Source organism: Capricornis sumatraensis, chromosome 20, assembly GCF_032405125.1.
Source record: "Capricornis sumatraensis isolate serow.1 chromosome 20, serow.2, whole genome shotgun sequence".
In the NCBI taxonomy this organism is placed as follows: domain Eukaryota; kingdom Metazoa; phylum Chordata; class Mammalia; order Artiodactyla; family Bovidae; genus Capricornis; species Capricornis sumatraensis.
This window is the reverse complement of record NC_091088.1, coordinates 55,800,703-55,819,684: the sequence shown is the minus strand read 5'-3', so window position 1 is coordinate 55,819,684 and position 18,982 is coordinate 55,800,703. Positions and strand designations below refer to the sequence as shown.

Here is an 18,982-nt window from a genome sequence, read left to right as displayed (position 1 = left end):
CTTTACAGGGTGTTCAGGGTTTTCCAACTTGCTCTCTGATGAATGTCACTGAAAGTCCCCTGAGGTATAAGAGCAGGATTCTTCCTCTCTGAAGAGAAGCTTGCTTGGAGAAGTAGAATAACTTGACCGAATCTCACAGATAGAGCTGAAGTAAATCTTCTGTCTCCAAACCAACACCCTGACTCCAGGGCTCTGCTGGTTCTCACATCTGAACTAACACTGCTCTGGACGGTGCCAGGTAGGAATTTTGTGAAGGTAAAGGCAGTCTCCTTGCACTGACTGAAGACAGTATCGAACAGGCACTCCAAGGACTCACATGTGTCAATGGCCACAAGGGTGTCGTCAAAGTCATCTTCATCCTCTTCAGCCGGAGGCTGAGGAGATCGCCCCCTGCGTCATAAAGAGGTATCAGTTACAGGAGAACAGACGGACAAGGGAAGAAGGGACCTCAAGTTTCTGCAGGAATTTACAAGTGGCCTACAAGCTGCTTCCTGGATTTCAAGTTCCTCCCACAGATGTTAGCAAAAGAACTCTGGAACCCTACATTCTTGCAATGAGAGCAATGACTATTAACTACCAGGGCGGGGTCAGAGACTGGAGAGGGTGTGCTCTGCTGAAGACGGCCATGAGAATCATTTGGAGAACTTTTTGAAAAATACCACTCTCTCACACCCTCAGATTCTGATCCACCCCTCTACATGCTGAGCACCGCCTTCACACTGAACTCTGCTACTGATGGGAGGTTACAGCAGCCCAGAGGGTACTGGGCCAGGAAGAGCAATCTGTAAAAATTTAGACAAATCTGTTATTATAATCTGTCCTTATTCCAGGCTTCCTAAAACTCCACATCTGAAAGGATTTGAAATGACCCATTTTTGTCTTCTCTTTTAAAAGTGTCCTAAATTATGAACGAAATTTATTCCGACCAAAATACTAAAATGGACTATGTGAAAATACTGGTGGTTTCCAATATATTGGAATAAGGGGAAGGGTAGAAGTGTGGAGTCTAATGCGTAGGGTCCTCCCTGGGACAGTCTGGACGACCTTAGTCTACCATATGCTCAGGTCAGGTCATATGCAGGGCAGTGGGGCAAAGGACAAAAAGGCAAGGCTGGCATCTCACATGTGAACGGCAAGGTGTTTGAACTTCATCCTTCAAGTAATGGGAAGGGAGAAACTGAGGGAAGGATCAGAAGTTTAGCAAAGCTGAATCTGTAGTGGGTATAGGAAGAAATGGGGGAGAGGGAGAGGGCAGGGAGACCTCAGCTCTGCCCTCCTGGCTAGTAAAAAGACCCCGGTGGGCATTGGGCTACAGACATTGAGACCTATTGGAAAAAGGATGACCACTGCCTCACAGACCCACCTCCTATCCTCTCGGTGCTCAAAGTACCCCCGTCCCCGGTTTTCTTCATAAGGCCTCTTGCGACTCTGGAATTGCTGTCTGTCTGGTTTGTGTTGAGATGCTTCGGGTGGGAGGAAGCTGGTGGGTGCTTCTTGCTTCATCTCTGTCTTCACTTCTACAGTCAGGACAAATCCAGACGGTTAAGACACTCAGAAACTCTTCAATTATCAGTTTTCTGGTCCCCTCTACTTCAGGAGATACTGGCAGGATCCTGACTATGGTGATGAGGTCTGGGCAAAGGCTCTTGCTAGGTTCAGTGGAAGCCTGCTCAAGGAACCCAAAAGGCTGTACTGGAGGACAGGGCTACAATAAAGTGAGGCTGGGGATGGCCATCCAGGCCCAGCAGCACCAGTAGTTGATAGGATGAGAGATGTCAGTCAGAAAATTCTCAGGCTTCGTGGGGAGGAGAGGGGAACTTTAGCACTAAACAAGGAGAAGCTCTCTAAGGGCCTACTCAAAGGCGAATGACTGCCTGGGCTACTTTGCCAAAGGCAAGGGAAAGTTGGGAAAACTGGGAGCTGCCATCGCATGCACCAAGTAGGAGGGGGCCCTAAAGACTTCTACCATTTCACAATTCTGCATTCTATAATTTCTTCTCCCAGAAAATCTCTTCACTTCAATTCTTACAGAGCTTCTTCAGTCTAGCAATGGAGGGGAAAGTCAGTTCAGCAGTGCTGTGGTCCCCCATGTAACTCCATGGGCTTTAATCACTATTAGCCCAGAAGCACTCCAGAAGGGAGGGTATGCATATAAGTCAGCCCACAGGTGGGATGGCCTTATTAAATCACCCCACAAATAGGAAGTCAGGATGGGATAACACACTGTGGACCACAAGAATGTCCCAGGCTCAGGCAGATTCCAAGAATCCATGCCTACTGAGAACAAACTGTGGATTCAGACTCACCTCATCTATGGATGCTGTGGATCACTCACATCACATCTACACACTTCAGCATTCAACTCAACACCACCTTGGAGCACTCCCTGGCTCTGGCACACAGACAAAATCTCAGAGAAGGCTCCTCGTTCACTAGGGCAGAGATGGTGCTCACCCACACGGACAGAGCTTCCTTGGTTCCCATCACAGCACTGGGCTCATGGGAGGCCCTGATAAATGTCTGCACAGAAAACAGTCTCCTTGGGCCAAATGATCCCACAAGTCTCACAGAGCCTGACACAAATCTACAGTTTGTAACCTACATTCATTAAAATCCTGAGCCAATCACAAGAAATGTCCGGGGATTTTACTTTGTGGTGAACCAGAATGGAATCAGACAGAACCGACTAGACTGACCACGAAAAGGCACTGGGGCCACAGCACAGTGGAAGGAGCACAAGACCGGGAGTCAGCCCTGGCTCGGTCGGTACCCGACAGGAGGACCCGCTCCCCAAACACTAGGTAAGGAGCGCTGCTGATCAGCCAAGAGCAGTGGCCCAGAAGCCAGTTCAACGTCCTGGATCTAACCCTAGCCCTTGACCTCCCCCATCTGTAAAATGGGGAGAGATCTACATTATAATTTTGCTTTCCAAGCTTGTACTGTAGAAAACTGTTCTACAAAGACACATTTAAGTATTTGGGAAACGCTGGGTTTAAACAATGTGACACAGAGTTTTCCCCAATCCAGGACTTCTCAGCATCTTTCATGAACACAGTGACTCTCCCAGAGGTGGCAAGGTATATGGCGCATTTTTCAGATGCATTTGGCCAAGGAACTCTTCTCTGAGAAGTCCTTAGCAATATCTCCTGGAACAATATTCTTTAGAACATGGCAAATACTAGATTTCGAAGGTCCTTTCTAGCTTCAGCATTCTAAGGTTCTAAGTAGGACTCAGATATTGGCCTCCAGGTCTAAGCTCGCCAAGATGTTGGTACTAACATCTGATGACAGATACTCTGAAGACTCCCCTATCCTAACACTTGCGAATGAGAGAGACTAAGTTCTTCCCTTCAAAAAGATCTTGCCAGAGTGACCAAGCCCAAAGTATTGCCTAAAAGGAAGATACAAAGTTTCTGGGAAGACAGGCAGTAGGCAGAAGGTAGAGGCCACCCACACATAGATTACATTTCCTTCAAAAGAGATGTATCACATGCGCTTTCCTACCTGGGCGATAGGCCTGCTGCTGCTGGTCCATTTCCAGTGGTCTCCTCTCGTAGCCTGACTCGTTCTCTTGCTTGATGACCTGCGTCTCATAGAATTGGTTCTGCATGGTAATATTGTCCATGACATCTTAAAACAAAAAGTGGCCAGTTAGAAGGGTATTTCTTGGGACTAGAGGTAGCTTGTTAATACAAAACGATGCCATCTCCACTGTGGACAATCAGTCTTCCAGAGGCTAAAAGATGTGAAAACACCTTCAGATGGAAACCCACCTGGGCAGTCAGGGGCCCCAGCTGCCTGAAGACAGGCCCTCTTGCCCCTCAAAAGTTAAGAGATCTATCTGTGACTAGGTTCTACAGAATCCTAACACATAAAACCAAATGAAGCACAAATGCTTTGGTTGGAGAAAGGAGATGGGAAAGTTGGAGAAGGGGTCCAACTTGACCTCCCCTCTAAGTCCCCACTGGGGTGGGGGGCAACTCCATGAACACAGTTTAAAAATTACCAGCCCAGCTGTTCTCTGACACAGTATAAAGCTTAGGGAGTTGCCTTTAGGGTACAACCTTAAAAACTGTTCAGAGCACAAACCAGTCCTCTGTCCAACCCAACTGCTATTCCCATCTGCATAGCCAACCCTCTTTATGAATTTCTTCCACCCTGCAATAGCTGTAAAGATAAGGGAAAACCATCTCAGTTGAAGGGGAAATGGGGGAGGAAGGAAAGGAACTGTTAAGAAAACAGGAGTCATGATAATAGTGGCCTTCAGACTCATTAGGGATAAGCCCTAAAATATTTGGAGTTAGGCAGGAAGTGTTTCAGGAAGGTGTTTTTGTGGGTCCAGGAGGAACTCAACTGAAGGGTGGCAAGAATAATAACATCAGGGAATTTCCTGTGGTTACGATTTAGTGCTTTCACTGCTGGGGCCAGGGTTTAATCCCTGGTTGGGGAACTAAGATTCCGCAAGTTGTGCAATGCAGCCAAAAAAGAAGGAAAAACAATATCAACCATTCATGGAGTGGAGCACATACTATACACCACATGCTAGGATATAACTAAGAACAAGTTCCAGCTTAGTCAGACATACACACATTAAACAAATCTGAAAGTAGAAAAATTGTATTGTGTTAAGGGCTATGAAGAAGTACCAGGGGCTGAGATCAGGGACCCAGAAAGTAACAGATAAGCCTGGACTCAAAGGATACATAAGTGACGATAACCCAGTGATGAGAATGGAGAAAACATTCCTGGGGTTGGGGTGACACATGAGAGAGCTCAGAGATAGGACTAAAACCTGAAACTTCTTCAAGGAGAACCCTGTAGCCAAACCCAGAGAGAACTTTGGAAACCTAGGTTGAGTAGCAAGCAGGTTCTCCACTCCAGGGGCAGGCTCTGCAAGGCGCCTCCAGGGCCCTACTAGTGGCTGTGCCAGGACCAGTGAGGCAGAACCATGGGGAAGGAGAGATTATTCTGCTGCTTGCTAACTGATTGGATCCTTTCTCAGAGGACAAATGTATCTGGGCACAAACCAGGTGCGGCCCAAAGGGAGGAAACTCACACAGATCACGTGGTTCGCTACAGGTCTGTTTACCAGGGCTGAAGGCAGGGTTGGAAGGGGCATAAAAGGGGCTCAAAGGATTTTGCTGTAATGGGTAGGAGAGAAAGGAAGACACAGAATAACTCCTTAATTAGAACACAGGGGGCCCTTTCATACCATCCTGTTTCTTCCAGGTCCTAAGCAGTGTTGTTCTTGCCACGAAAGACTCATATCTTTCTTTCCGAGAATCTCTCCTGTGCTCACAGAGGAAGCCTCGCCCAGAGCAGCTTATGATTCTGGGGCCCTTCTCTGTTCTCTAAAACATTTACCTCCTACTAACAGGCAGAACCAGTGCTAAGCCCCTTACACACGTAATCTCATTCATCCCCAAGTGGGGAGGGGGGCACTATTATTACATCCCAATTTTACACACAAGCCAGAGCTCAGAGGTGAAGTGACTTGCCCAAGACAAAAATCTGAGTCTAGAGCCTGTGCCGTACAGCATATCACTTTTCTTTGGAGAAATTTCCAGCCATCGGCATTCCTGCCAGGGTCTTGCCTGCCCCAGGCAGGTACACTGGGCCACTCCTCCTTCCTTGACAGGTCTCTGCAATGGGAAGTACGCCTCCCAGCATCTGAATCCTAGACAACCACCCTCCACCCCAAATCTACCCTCAGATTGCCCTGCTCTAAGAAAGCACGTAAATACCCTGTGCCAACCCCAAATCTAGTCTCTTCCCTGATCCTCTTGCTTTCCTCATTTCTTTAGTCCCACAGCGCAGGGTACCCTCTTTTTCAGGTAAATAATACAAACTCTGGATGCCAGAGTCCTTTCTACTTACTCAACTTTTCCAATCACCATGTCCTGTCCTGCTAGAAAGCCATCCGCTTTTAACTTGATTTACTTCCTCCCATATCAGGGTCTCTTCCCTTCAAAAAGTCACAGATCTACTCCATCCCCTCTCCTTCAGAGTGTCTGATGCAGAGGTTCTCAACCACCCCTGGAGGCCTCTCCAATCCCTAGGCGCACACACACAAAAACTCTGCTTCTGGGGACCGAGGAGCCCTCTCATGGAGATGCTCAGCCCCAGAAACACCACCCCCTTCACCCTGCGGCACCCTGCCAAGTCAACAAGTTTCCTTTCACCCTCCCCATCATACACTCTTCCCTTCCCTATATTTGACACACCAGCTACACACTCTTTTCTTGTGCATGATCCTCTACCCCCCAGATAACCCCTCAACTTCAAACTCCACTGTTATCTACCCCACCCACCCCCAGCTCTCTTTTTCTCCAAACACCCCATACTGTTAATCTAAGACCATTCAGCAGGAGCCGCTGCGTTATCTGGCCCCAGTGCCTTCCTAGCTCAGACCTCCAGGTACTTCACCCAGAGAAGTAGCCTTCTCTCCCCCACCAGCTTCTGGACATCGATGTTCCATATACCGTCTCTAGAAGTCAGCCAAAAAGGGCCCCAGATGGCCAGCATCAAATGCCCAGGCTGCCCATGCCTCAAGGCTGGCCTTTCAGCCCTGGATCTGAGACACCCCCCCCCACACCAGGCCGTCCTCAGACAGATAGGGGTTCCCCATGATAGTCTCTCGCATCCCCTAAAAGCTCCCCAGTCAACCACTAGAACGCACAGTCCGTCAGACCCTCCCTGGCCAGACACCGGAACTCCATCTTACCAACCCATCCCAATAACAAAACATGAGAATTCCCCGGTACCCCATCCAGCAGCAAACTCCAGAATACTCCATCCTCAAAACGGTCCCTTGCCCTGAAAACACGGCTCCCAAGCCTACCCAGCTCCAAATCTTAAGATCACCATCTTTAAGATCTCAGTCTACTAAAAGAGATCCCCTTGTTCTTCCGACTGTCTTCGGTGCCAAAAACCACGGTTTCCGGTTTCTGAGCCGTAGGCTCGGGAATCCTCTACACCCCCACCCCGGACCTTCCTCATCTCCGAAAACGAGAGCCCCCACTCCAGTATCTTCCCTGCGCCGAATGCCAGGATCCACCCTCCGGTCGTCCCGCGGGCCTTGTCCCCCGATCCTTTCCAGCGGCGGGGAGAAGTATCCCCCGATCCTCAGACCGTCTCCCCGACCTCAGGCGCCGGACTCCCGCGTCCCACAGCCCTTCCTCGGCCCGGAGTCCGGGCTCCCCGGCCCCCGCCCCGCGCACTCTCACAATGTCCGTCCGGCCCCGAGTAGCCGCCGGGCTCCGGGTGCGGCTGCAGCCCGGGCGGCGGTGGCTGCGCGGTCCCCTCCAGCTCGGAGCCCCCCTCGGTCTCGACCTCCTCGATGCTGCGCCCGGATCGCCCCGGTTCGTCGTCGGCCTCGAGCTCCCGCTCGTCGTCGGGCTCCTCGGCCTCCAGCGCCGCCTGCAGCCGCTCAGCAAGCTCGGCCTTGAGGCCGCGAGTGTCCAGGCCGCGGCGCTGCAGCTCCTCGCGAAGTTCGTTCACCTTCAGACGGCGCACATCCATGGCCCGGGCCCCCGGGGCGGCCCCCGAGCCCGGCCCGGCCTCCCAGGGCTCTGTCCCCCTTAAACCTTTCCTGTCAGCAGGCGAAGGGGGAAAGGGGGGGGGCCCCCACTCCAATGGCGGCGGCGGCTCAAAATGGCCGCCGCCGCCACCTCCCCCCTCCTCCGTGGCCCAGCGCGATGTAACACAGTTGCCAATTGGCCACCTCATAGGGACAACGGGCGCGGGCCCAAGGGCTCAACCAATCAGAGCGCGTCTTTCAAAAGAACAGCAATGAAAGGGCTTAGGAGCTGCCGGGGAGGAAGCGTTGGACTACGTCGATGCCGGGATCGAAACGGGAGGGCGGGAAAAGGAGGGAGGAGGGGCGCGCGGTGATTGGGTACTGCCAGCGCGCCCGCTCCCGTAGGGTCAAATGAGGGAAAGAGAGTAAAGATTTGGGCCAATCAGTGATGTGGTCTCAGAATGAGCACCGCACGGCCTTCCCTGCGCGGTCCTTTCATCAAACTAGTGTCTCTGTAACACATATTTTGATTGGTCTAAATCTCCCGCCCCTAGAGGAGTCCAAGCGGGTAAAACCACCAGAACCAATCAAATGGAGAGTCGGCAGACCGCCCCGCCCCCCCTACACGATTGCCTTTAAGAAACCGGAAAGAGATGAATTCACTAAGGACCTGCCCCTTGCCGTTAGGGCGGTTTCAAAACAATCTGTCCACCAATCTCAGTTACTGACTTATCTCACTAAAGCTAGTATAGTTGCATCGTTTTAGGAAAACCTAAACAGATTGGCCATTCTGGTTGCAGACGACCTTACAAATTTCGCTGTCGAGGAAGTATGTGAAGTCGAGATTAAGTAAATTATTCTTAATCTGGAAGAAACTCAGTTGCCTGTAAGAAAAGCAACCCTTTGACTTCAGAGTCCTGAAGGTTTGAAAATAAAAGCTAGACTAACAGCGGGAGAAAAGTTATAACGGGGAATCGCACCCTCTCCCCTTTGATAGTACATTTCATCGAGCGCCTCCTTCCACAATTGTAGCTGAGCTGTCTTTATGGTTGGTATCTTACGTGAATGGACGCTCAGCACGCGATCATAGAGCCTTTCCCTCCGGAAAGACCTCAAGTTCAGGGGTCTCTACCCAAATCCTCTATAAATTACTGTTCAGTAGATCCGCCTGTTTGGCGTCAGTATGATAAGCTCAAACACACAGGTCCGTAGTTAAGGCTGTTAAACGCCACAGTTTCACAATGTCTAGCCCTGTCGCCTAACTCAAAAGACACAAAACTTCTGGAAGGTACACTATCGGGATACGCAATGCAAATGCCCGCTGCCCACGGAGCCATATCTAAAACCCACGAAAGCCATACACAACCTCTACTTAGACAAAGGCGCACACACAACATGGATAAACAAATGGCGTGTGTAGGATCAGATGCATCCATTCAGGGGATAGTACACCAAACTGCGATGTAGATGTGCCCATTAAGGTTGGCACAAGCAGGCAGCATCAAATGATATAGACACAGGACAGTTACACTACAAGCTTACACCACGGCAACCTAGACACACAGCACCCACTCAGAAGCGGGACAGACACTCACGTGGGCCCGTAGGTTCCAGTCCAGACACCCCGCCCCTCGCCCACGTCCGACTTCCTCTCTCCTCCCAGCTTGCCACAATGATTTGTTCTAAAAAAGTTTGTGGCCCGGATTGAACTGTTTTTCATTCTCAGGACCTACCACTGGGGGGCGTCCGGGCGCTGCCAAGGGCTCCTCCGTCTGCTGCTAGACACACCCAGGAACTTATGCCTGCGATTCGTGTAAAACACAGTGGTCTTGTTTTGGCAGGAATCCCTTTGTGGGCCCGTGGTTATCGGAGGTACTCTGTGCTTGTGTTTCTATGTGACTCTGAATATTTGGGTCTGTGAGTCCCCTTTAAGTACTGTGTGTGTGTGTGTGTGTGTGTGTGTGTGTGTGTGCGCGCGCTCGGTCATGTCCGACTCTTTGCCACCCCGTGGACTGTAGCCTCCCACGCTCCCTTTGTAGATGCAACTCTTCAGGCAAGAATACTGGACTAGGTTGCGTTTCCTTATCCAAGAGATCTTTCCGACCCGGGGATCGAACTCACATCTCTTGCTCCTCCTGCATTGGCAGGCAATTCTTTACCACTGTGCCACCTGGGAAGCCCCCTAGGTACTCTATATGTCTGAGTATTTGTGTCTGTATCTGTTTTCCTCTAGTTACTCAAGTTTCTTCTTATTCTTGGTTGACCGCCTGCCAGTGCATATTTGTAAACATGTTTGTGTAATTTTGTGTTTCTCTGTCTGAATTTCTGCCTCTGTATTTGTGACCAAGAGTGCTTGAGTTTGTCCATTAATTAAGGAGTCTGTTAAAAAAAAAAAAAAAAGAGTCTGTTACTTTGGGAAATAGGGAGGATCTCTGTGTAACCTTGTGAGTATCTATGTGCTTATTTCTCACTAGGGGTTTCGTCGAGTCTGGCAAGTCCGCTTTTCTTTGTTTGCCTGTCCTTGTTGTCTTTGTATCTGTTCACATCTACCCTCTTTAGTGAGGGGAGCACTCCAAGACCCCACGAAACCCTCTTTTTTACACAAGCTGAGTTGCCTGGGAAAAGGGCCATATGACAGCCGAGTGGAGACAAGAGGAGACAGAAGCATGGTTACAAAGTTTTATGTGATCTGAGCCCCACTGGAGGTGCCAGGGTTCACACTCTGTTCAGGGGGCATAAAGGACTGGCTCGGGGGCGGGGGGGCAATATGGCCCCCAAAGGAGGGATATTGTCCTCTGGGGAAAGGAGGCATCTTTATTGCATTGCACAGGTTTGAGGGGGCACACCCCCACATGAAAGGAAGAGGAAGCAGAGGTGGGTAAGAAGGGAAGGGTCACACAGGAGAAAACTATAAGGTAAGAACCTCAGAATTTTACTTTAGAATTCTAGACCTTTAGAATCTTATAACATGTGAATCTTGGAACTCAGAATGGTAAGACTTAGAACCATGAATTCCTAGACCCTTAACTAAAATCCTAGAAAGAGAAGATGCAGCATAGAACTTAAAGGTGTCCAAAATTAAAAATGATTAGAACTTTGGCATCCAGTTTGTCACCACTAACTGTGGAATATCTATACCATAGATGCTGAGGATCCAGAATCTTGGACCAACAGGATCTAGAGTGCCTTGGAACACAGAACAGAACAACATTAGAATCTTAGAGTTTAATAATCTAGAATCTTGAAGCATATGATCTAGAATCTTAGACACAGAGACTCTAGGTTCTTAGACTAAGCCTTAGAACATCACATCTTAGAACATTAGACCTTAGAAGAACCTCCATCTTTAGACTATTAGAACTTTTGAATTGCAGATGCTAGCATTTTAGATCTTTAAGATCCACAGTCTCATAACAAGGGTTTCGAGGATCATAAAGCCTTAGACTCTGTCACTGATCATCATTAGAATCTTAGGACTTGAGAAGATCAAATCTTGTGGCTTATGATCTGGAGTCTTAAAACCAGAAAAGTTATACTCTAAGAGGCTCAGAACTTCAAATTTTAGAACATATGACCTTAGAACCTCCATGTCTAGAACTGTAGGATTTTTAGAATTGTAGGATCTAGTATCTTACACCCTCAGGACTTAGAACCCTAGAAAAATAAAATCTAAAATCACAGAGCCTTAGATTCTAGAAATAGAATCTTAGAGCTTTGTAACCTAAAATTTCATGGGCTTTATGAAGAATCTCAGAACCAGAAAAATCTAGGGCCACAGCATCTCAGAGCCTTAGAATGTAGGCCTTAGAACTTCTGTGTCTAGAACCTTAGCACTTTCGAATTAGAGACTGGAATTCCAAGTCTTTAGAATCAAAGACTCAGCTCTGAAACTCTGAAACCTCTGAATCTAGACTCTTTAAACCTTAGAATCTAGAATCTTGGAATGTTAGACCTGGGAGGGCCCTCAGGGATTTCAGTCCAATCCCCTTCTTTTACCCATGGGGACACTGAGGTGTGGAAAGGGGAGAGGATCTGTCTGGGACGGAAGTGAAACAGGTGGGAAGAGAGGGCTCTGATTGGGGTTAAGGTCTGGAGTGGGAAAGTAGGGGGCGGGTCCCCCAGTGGCAGTGCCTAGCTTGGGTCCTGAGAGGAAGTCCCAGGTGGAGGGTGGTCTCAGGCGCCGTCCTCCTGCCCTGGGGCTGCTGGGGAGCTCCTTTCTGCAGGCAGGGTGGGGCCAGGGGCTGTAGAAGGGCAGAGGACATAGCGGCCAGCAGGATGGACTTCGGCGGCAGTGAGGCAGCTGCAGGAATCCTTAGGGTCAGGCTGAGTTGGGGGGTCTGCTCCTCCAGCAGCTCCAAGTGGTTCAGAATGACCTCCACCCTCATCCATGTTGACGTAGAGGATTTCCTCCGGCTCCTGAGCAGGGGGCAGGGCCTTCAGCGTATTCTCCAGGTCTTCCCGCAGCTCTGCAAAACTCGGCCGGTCCCGGGGGTTTAGCTCCCAGCACCGGGACATCAGGGCGTACCTAGGGCAGCAGAATGAGGGGTGGGACACTGAGCAGGGGCTCAGACAGGGAGCCTCCTGGGAGCTTGGCATTTTAGGACACTCGGGACTGAGGGCATTTCACGGGAGTGGAGGGAACTGTAGCGGTTTCGAGGGGGGCACCTATGGGGATTTGGGAATTTGCACAAGTTTCTAAGGGGAGTCCTGGAACAGACACTCAGGAGCTGGAAGATGTCTTGGGAAATCTTTCTAGGTGTGGGGTGATGTTCTAGTGAGGTTTTGCTAGAGCAAAGCTTCCCAATATGGCTTCTCAGGACAGACTCTAGCATCAAAGCTTTGCAAGCTGTGTTGGTTTAAAATACAAACTCAGGACTTCCCTGGTGATCCAGTGGTTAAGAATCCGCCTGCCAGTGGAGGAGACACAAGTTCTATCTCTAGCCCAGGAAGATTCCACATGCCGCGGGGCAACTAAGCCCACGTGCCACAACCACTGAAGCTCACATGACCTAGAGCCCATGCTATGCAGCTGCAGCTAGAGAATAGCGCCTGCTCTCTGCAACTAGAGAAAGCCCTCACACAGCAGTGGAGACCCAGTGCAGCCAAAAAATAAATTACAAATTCGTTGACATTCCTCCCTTCAAAAGATAGAGCACTGCATTCTGACTTGGTACCAATGATAGTGTGTGTGAGACTTTTTCTTTTGCCATACCACGTCGCATAGGAAACCATTGAACACATGCCTCCTGGAAGTGCAGAGTCGTAACCCCTGGACTGTTAGGGAAGTTCCATGGTGTATGTGACTTCTGAGACTAGGTTGAAAAGGTATTGTGGATTCCTCCTTGTTCTTTTTCTTGGGATGCTCATCTGGGGGAAGCCAGCCACCATGTCATGAGGAAACTCAAGCAGCACTGTGGAGGGTTCCACGTGGCGAGGAACTGAGGCCTCCTGCCACAGCTGTCAGTGAGCCAGCTTCCAGTCCCAACCTTCAGACTGTAGCCCCCCTGATATCTTGACTGTAACCTCACTGAAACCCTGATTCAGAATCAGCCTGCCAAGCTGTTCCCAGACCCCAGACATTCAGAAACCATGTGAAGTAATAAAACGCCTGTTGTTTTAAGCTACTGGATTTTGGGGATATAGATAACTAAAACACCAGCTGTGCAGCCTTTGGCAAATGATCTTCCCTTGATGTGGGTCTCTGTTACATCATTTACACAGGGGAATACTAATGGTGCCTTGAGTGCCTGCGTGCTCAGTTGCTCAGCCGGGTCTGACTCTTCAACCTGAAGCACTGTGGCTGGCCAGGCTCCTCTGTCCATGGAATTTTCCAGGCGAGAATACTGGAAAGGGTTGCTATTTCCTTCTCCAAGGGATCTTCCCGACCCAAGGATCGAACCCGTGTCTCCTGCATTGGCAGGAGTGGTATTCTTTACCACTGTGCTAACTGGGAAGCCCTACTAATGGTGACAACCCACCTCAAATGGCTGTAGTAAGGATCAAATGACTTAGTTTCATGCAAAGCACCTGAAACCATGCCTTCTAGTAAGTTCTATGGAAATTTTCACTCTTCTTACTCCCTTCAGCTCTTGGAACACCCAAGGAGGACTTGGGGAGTCTGAAGCCCCAGGCTGTCCCCTCCTGACCCAAGCAACATCTTCTCTTTATCCCCCAAGTTCTCTTCTCTATGTATTTCATGGGATGGCAAAGTGTGATAAGCACCACCCTAAAGGATTCTGAGAACATCTCAGGGGAGCCCTGAGAGTTTGGAGAAGTTCATTATAAGGGTTTGGAAGAGGGTTCTGGGTGTTTTAGAGCACGTAGGGGAAGCATGGGTGCTCAGGAGTCTGGATGGAATTAGAATTCTTTGGGAATGGGCACTACAGCCCACAGATAACCTGGCAGGATACTGATCCAGCCTGAATCTGGCACAGAGCAAAGGAAGAAAGGGCACCTTTTGTTCATTCATACCTCTCGGGCTTCCCATGTGGCATGAGTGGTAAAGAACCCGCCTGCCAACACAAGATACAGTGAGAGATGCGGGTTTGATCCCTGGATGGGTTGGAAAGATCCCCTGGAGGAAGACATGGCAACCCACTCATGCCTGGAGAGTCCCATGGACAGAGGAGCCTGGCAGGCTACAGTCCATGGGGTCGCCAAGCATCGGAGACGACTGAAGCGACTTAGCACACCTCTCGAGCTAATAGTGGTTCTGAGGAGCATGGGTGAGGGGCAGATAGGTTCCTCAACAGTCTGAGGGAGTCTGCGCAGGTTTTTCTTTTTTTTGGGTGGGGGGGAGCCGTGCCAGGTGGCACATGGGATCCCAGTTCCCAGACCATGGGATCAAACCTGCGCCCCCTGCAGGGGGAAGCTTGGAGTCCCAACCACTGGACCACCAGGGAAGTCCCTGTGCAGGTTTTAGAGGGTCTTGGATATGTCAGGGCCAGGTGGGGCGCTCAGGGTTTGGGGATGGAATCCCATGAGGTAGGGGAGGGGAATCCTGGGGTCCTCACAGTCCATCCAGACAGTCCACAGGCTGCTTCAGGCGGTTTCCCTGGCACAGGTAGTCATAAATCTCGCTGTTCTCCACTCCCGGATATGGGGTTTGCCCTCGCGTGGCAATCTCCCACATCGTCACCCCAAAGGACCACTGTCGGGGCACAGAAGGGAGAAAATTAGAGGGTCTCTCCTGCACAAAGACGCCCTCACCCAACACACAGATACACCCACACTTACATGTACACAGATGTCTTTGTGGGTGCATCAGAGCTAGTCATGAAACACTCTGGTGCAGGTACACACTTATGGAGGCAACTCGTGTGCACACCTAGACCTGCTCACCCGTGCACACACTTACACACTGCATGGACACGTGGTCTAGGGTCACCCTCCACACCCTAGCTATACACGTGCATACACTTGCCACTGCCTCTCCCAGCCTAAGCTGTCTGCACAGTCCATGAAGCAACCTGTCACCATGCACACATAGCCATGTGCACACACCCCGCCCCCAGCATGTCCACACCACTGCTCACAGACACCCACCACACACGGTCCACGTGGACAGGCCCCTGCTCAGGGAAGCCCTCATGTCCCCAGGAGCCTGGGTCGGTGTGGGATGATCAGGCCATGCCCTTCCCCTAGTCCTGCTGGGACACACGTACCACATCGCTCTTGCTGGTATAGACACGGTCCGCCAGGCTCTCGATGGCTATCCACTTGACTGGCATCTTGGCAATGCGTCCCTGACGGTAGTAGTCCCCGTTGTAGATCTTTTTGGAGAGCCCAAAGTCAGCCACACACACCGACATGTTCTCGTTCAGCCTGCCCAGATTAGGGGAGAGGAATGGGGTCACAGAATTGCCCCTCCACCAGGAAGCCTGCCCTCACTCTCAGACGTGTCTCTGTCCTGCCCTGGCTGTCCTGCTTCGGGGTGGGGATCGGTCAGCCCCCAAACCTGGGAGGGAACTACGTTACTTCTTATACCCTCTGTGAAAGGTGGGTCTGAAAAGGGCTGCTAGGGGGCCTTCCCAGCTCTGGCTTTTTGCCAGATTCTAAGGTCCTTCCCAGGCTCCTTGGGTTGGATTCTCTGATATTTAAAAAAAAAATTTAGTTATTTGACTGCACTGGGCCTTAGTTGCTGCACTCAAGATCTTCACTGCGGCGTGCGGGATCTAGTTCCCTGACCAGGGATCAAACCCAGTGCCCCTGTGTTGGGAGAATGGAATCTTAGCTACTGCACCACCAGGGGAGTCCATTAAAAAAATTTTTTTTGATGTATACTATACATATACAAAAACATGCACAAATCTTAAGTGGAAAGCTCACTGGATTTTCACAAACACACCTATGTAACTAGAACCCAGATTAAGAAAGAGGATATCATGGGGCAGCTGTGCAATGGAATACCATACAGCAAAGAACAAGAACTACAGATCCGTACAGGAACACGGACTGATCTCAAAAACTTCACGCTGAGCAAGAGATGCCAGACACAGAGGAGTCAAAATTGCAATTCCATTTACATGACGTTTAAGAACAGGTGACAGAAGTACAGAATAGTTGTTATCCCTTGAGGGCAGTGGCTGGGAAGGGCAGGACACAGCCTGCGAAGGGCAAAGTAATGTTCTTTATCTTGATTCAGTGGTGGTGGTTTCCGTGGGTCTATGTGCATGCTCACGCAGTTGTGTCCAACTCTTTGCAACCCCATGGACTGTAGCCTACCAGGCTCCTCTGTCCATGGGATTTCCCAGGCAAGAATCCTGGGTTGCTATTTCCTCCTCCAGGGGATCTTCCTAACCTGGGGATCAAACCTGAGTCTCCTGCATTGGCAGGTAGATTCTTTACCACTGGGTCACCTGGGAAGCCCTTCCATGTGTCTATAAATATGTAAACATTCATTGAACTACATGCATAAAATATGTATATTTTAGTGTATGTAGAATAAACATCAATTACTTTTTTTAACAAGAAAGAAAGATTACCAGACCTTCCTTCCTGGGGTATAATTACCCCTTGTAGGGTGACTGAGATCTTCACTTCTAACAGTGTGGATTACTTGTGTTTGTTTTTGCGCCTTATATATGTAAAATTTGAATATGGATTGGATATGAGACTGTTACGGAATTATTGTTAATCTTCTTAGGTCTGAAAACAGAATTGCGATTGTTTAGACTTAAGTCCTTATTCTAGGAGACACCTCTTGAAGATTTAGGAGTGGAATGTCACCATCTTGGCAACTTACTTTCAAATGGTCGAGGGGAGGGAGAGACGGAGAAGAGAGGAAAAACGTGGCAAAATCTCAACAAGGAGGAGATATGGGTGTTCACGGCACAATGTTTTCAACTTTTCTGTAGATTTGGAATTTTTTCAAAATAAAAATTGGGAGTGGGGTATTCCCTGGTCCAGTCGTTAAGACTGCACGTCTGCTTCAGGGGGCACTGGTGCAATCCCTGGTTGGGGAACCAATATACTGCATGCTGTGTAGTGGGGCAGGAAAAAAAGAAAATTATACAGTTTTGCTGAAAGAAGCTGGATAATACCTAAATAAATTGGAAAGCTATGCCATAATCATGGATGAGAAGACCCCAAATGTATAAAAGGCAATTCTCCTCAAACTGACATGTGCATTCCATGGAAGGTAATCAAAACCATTTGTGAACATTTGCACGTCTTATTGAAGATTCTCTGATTCTCCAATTCCAACTTCTTTTTTAATATTTTTAAAAATACTTATTCTTTGGTAGTTCTGGGTCTCAGTTGTGGCATGCAGGATCTTTTAGTTGGGGCATGTGAACTCTTAGTGGGTCAAGCCCAGGCCCCCTGCATTGGGAGTGTGAAGTCCTAGCCACTGGACCACCAGGAAAGTCCTCTCCAACTCCAATTTCTGAGTCCATCATTATAATGAGACTAATATTCTAAGCTTATATGTCACACACACACACACACATAGCCCTTAGACCAGGTTCTGGGCTATTTTTTGCTTGTCCCTTGGAAAGGAAATCAACCCTGAATATTCATTGGGAGGAATGATGCTAAAGCTGAAACTCCAATACTTTGGTCACCTGATGCGAAGAGCTGACTCATTGGAAGACTCTGATGCTGGGAAAGATTGAAAGCAAGAGGAGAAGGAGGCGACAAAGGATGAGATGGTTGGATGGTATCACCGACTCAAAGGACACGAGTTCAAACAAGCTCTGGGAGATAGTGAAGGACAGGGAAGCCTGGAGTGCTGCAGTCGGGGTTTCAAAGAGTGGGACATGCCTGAGTGAGCGACTGAGCAGCAACAACTTAGCAGGGGGTGTGGTCTCTTTATCCAGTGTGGCCACTGCCCAAGTGTACCCCCAGGCAAGACACTCAGCTTGGAGGGGGACAAAGATGAAGCTTAAATGTCACCACCCTCTTGGGTTTCCTCTGCCCTTTTGCTCACATCCTGCTACCCACTGAGCCTGCCCCATCTCCTTTTCTCTGCACATTCCAGCACGTGTGGGATCTCAGTTCAGAAAGCTGGCCCCAACCTCCCTGCTCATCTCTCTCTTCCACTCCTGAGTTCTGACTTGCCTGAAGGGTGTGTGTGTGTTGGGGGGGGGGGGACACCTTCTTCCATCCTGGAAAGGAGGGTTGGGGGTACGGGTGGGTCCCTGAAGAAGGGGGATTCCTGGAAGGCTGGGCACTCACATGCAATTCCTGGCAGCCAGGTCCCGGTGTATGAATCTCTTGGTACTCAGATACTCCATGCCACTGGCAATATCTGCCATGAACTTCACCAGCATCTGGGTGGGCAGGAACTGGGTGGGGGGGGCGGGCAAGACAGGATGAGGTAGAGATCAGCGGAGTCCCAGAAATCCATCCCTCCACCCTACTAGCTCTGCCCTGTGATGCTTTCCCATGCCTCTGAGACTTAAACTCCACCCCTTTCCATATCAGCCCTTTGTTAACCCCTCCTACCTTCCTCTCCTGTCTTGATCTCCCATTGTGCCTGTCCTTGACATACGCTCCAGCAGGGAACCCCCTTTCTGGTCTTTCAACAAGCCATGCTTGCTCCCACCTCTGAGCTTTTGTACATTCTGTGCCCTCTGCCAGGACCACTTCCTCCCAGATCTCCCACTTCCCACCAGTTAGCTCCTCCTTCCATCTCCTCCATAAGACTGTCCCTGTTCACTCAAACGAACTGCCTGGCCTCCCTGTCCCTCATCCTGCTCTATTTCCTTCCTGGCACTTAAAAATTATCATGCTTATTCATTTGTTAACTTGTTTATTGTCTGGTCCCCCCACCTCTGGCAGACAGCTCCTCCACGAAAACAAGCTCTTGGTCTCCATCACTTTCCTAGTGGCTGAGCAGCACTAGGTACCTAATGCGTGCGTGGGTACTTAGTCACTCAGTCATGTCTGACTCTTTGCGACCCCATAGACTGTAGCCCACCAGGCTCCTCTGGCCATAGATTGCACAGGCAAGAATACTGG

General features: G+C 49.7%; 2 protein-coding genes across 4 annotated transcripts in view; both read right to left on the bottom strand.

Annotated features, from left to right (window-relative positions):
• The window catches only part of HNRNPUL1 (heterogeneous nuclear ribonucleoprotein U like 1), a 32,482-nt gene extending 24,861 nt beyond the window's left edge, over nucleotides 1-7,621 (bottom strand). Inside the window, exons 1-4 of one of the 2 annotated variants that reach the window (XM_068993489.1) lie at nucleotides 7,227-7,621; nucleotides 3,505-3,630; nucleotides 1,364-1,517; nucleotides 317-390 (exon numbers count right to left, since the gene is read on the bottom strand). In XM_068993489.1, the coding sequence (XP_068849590.1) occupies nucleotides 317-390; nucleotides 1,364-1,517; nucleotides 3,505-3,630; nucleotides 7,227-7,521 (649 nt within the window). In that variant the 5' untranslated portion in view covers nucleotides 7,522-7,621. The remainder of the gene's footprint in view (nucleotides 1-316; nucleotides 391-1,363; nucleotides 1,518-3,504; nucleotides 3,631-7,226) is intronic. The other variant, XM_068993490.1, reaches the window with a different exon arrangement.
• Nucleotides 7,622-10,245: 2,624 nt separating this feature from the next.
• AXL (AXL receptor tyrosine kinase) overlaps nucleotides 10,246-18,982 on the bottom strand; it is a 35,707-nt gene continuing 26,970 nt past the window's right edge. For both annotated transcript variants that reach the window (XM_068991773.1, XM_068991774.1), the window contains 4 exons: nucleotides 18,197-18,306; nucleotides 15,184-15,343; nucleotides 14,533-14,669; nucleotides 10,246-12,044 (listed from right to left, as the gene is read on the bottom strand). In XM_068991773.1, the coding sequence (XP_068847874.1) occupies nucleotides 11,693-12,044; nucleotides 14,533-14,669; nucleotides 15,184-15,343; nucleotides 18,197-18,306 (759 nt within the window). In that variant the 3' untranslated portion in view covers nucleotides 10,246-11,692. The remainder of the gene's footprint in view (nucleotides 12,045-14,532; nucleotides 14,670-15,183; nucleotides 15,344-18,196; nucleotides 18,307-18,982) is intronic.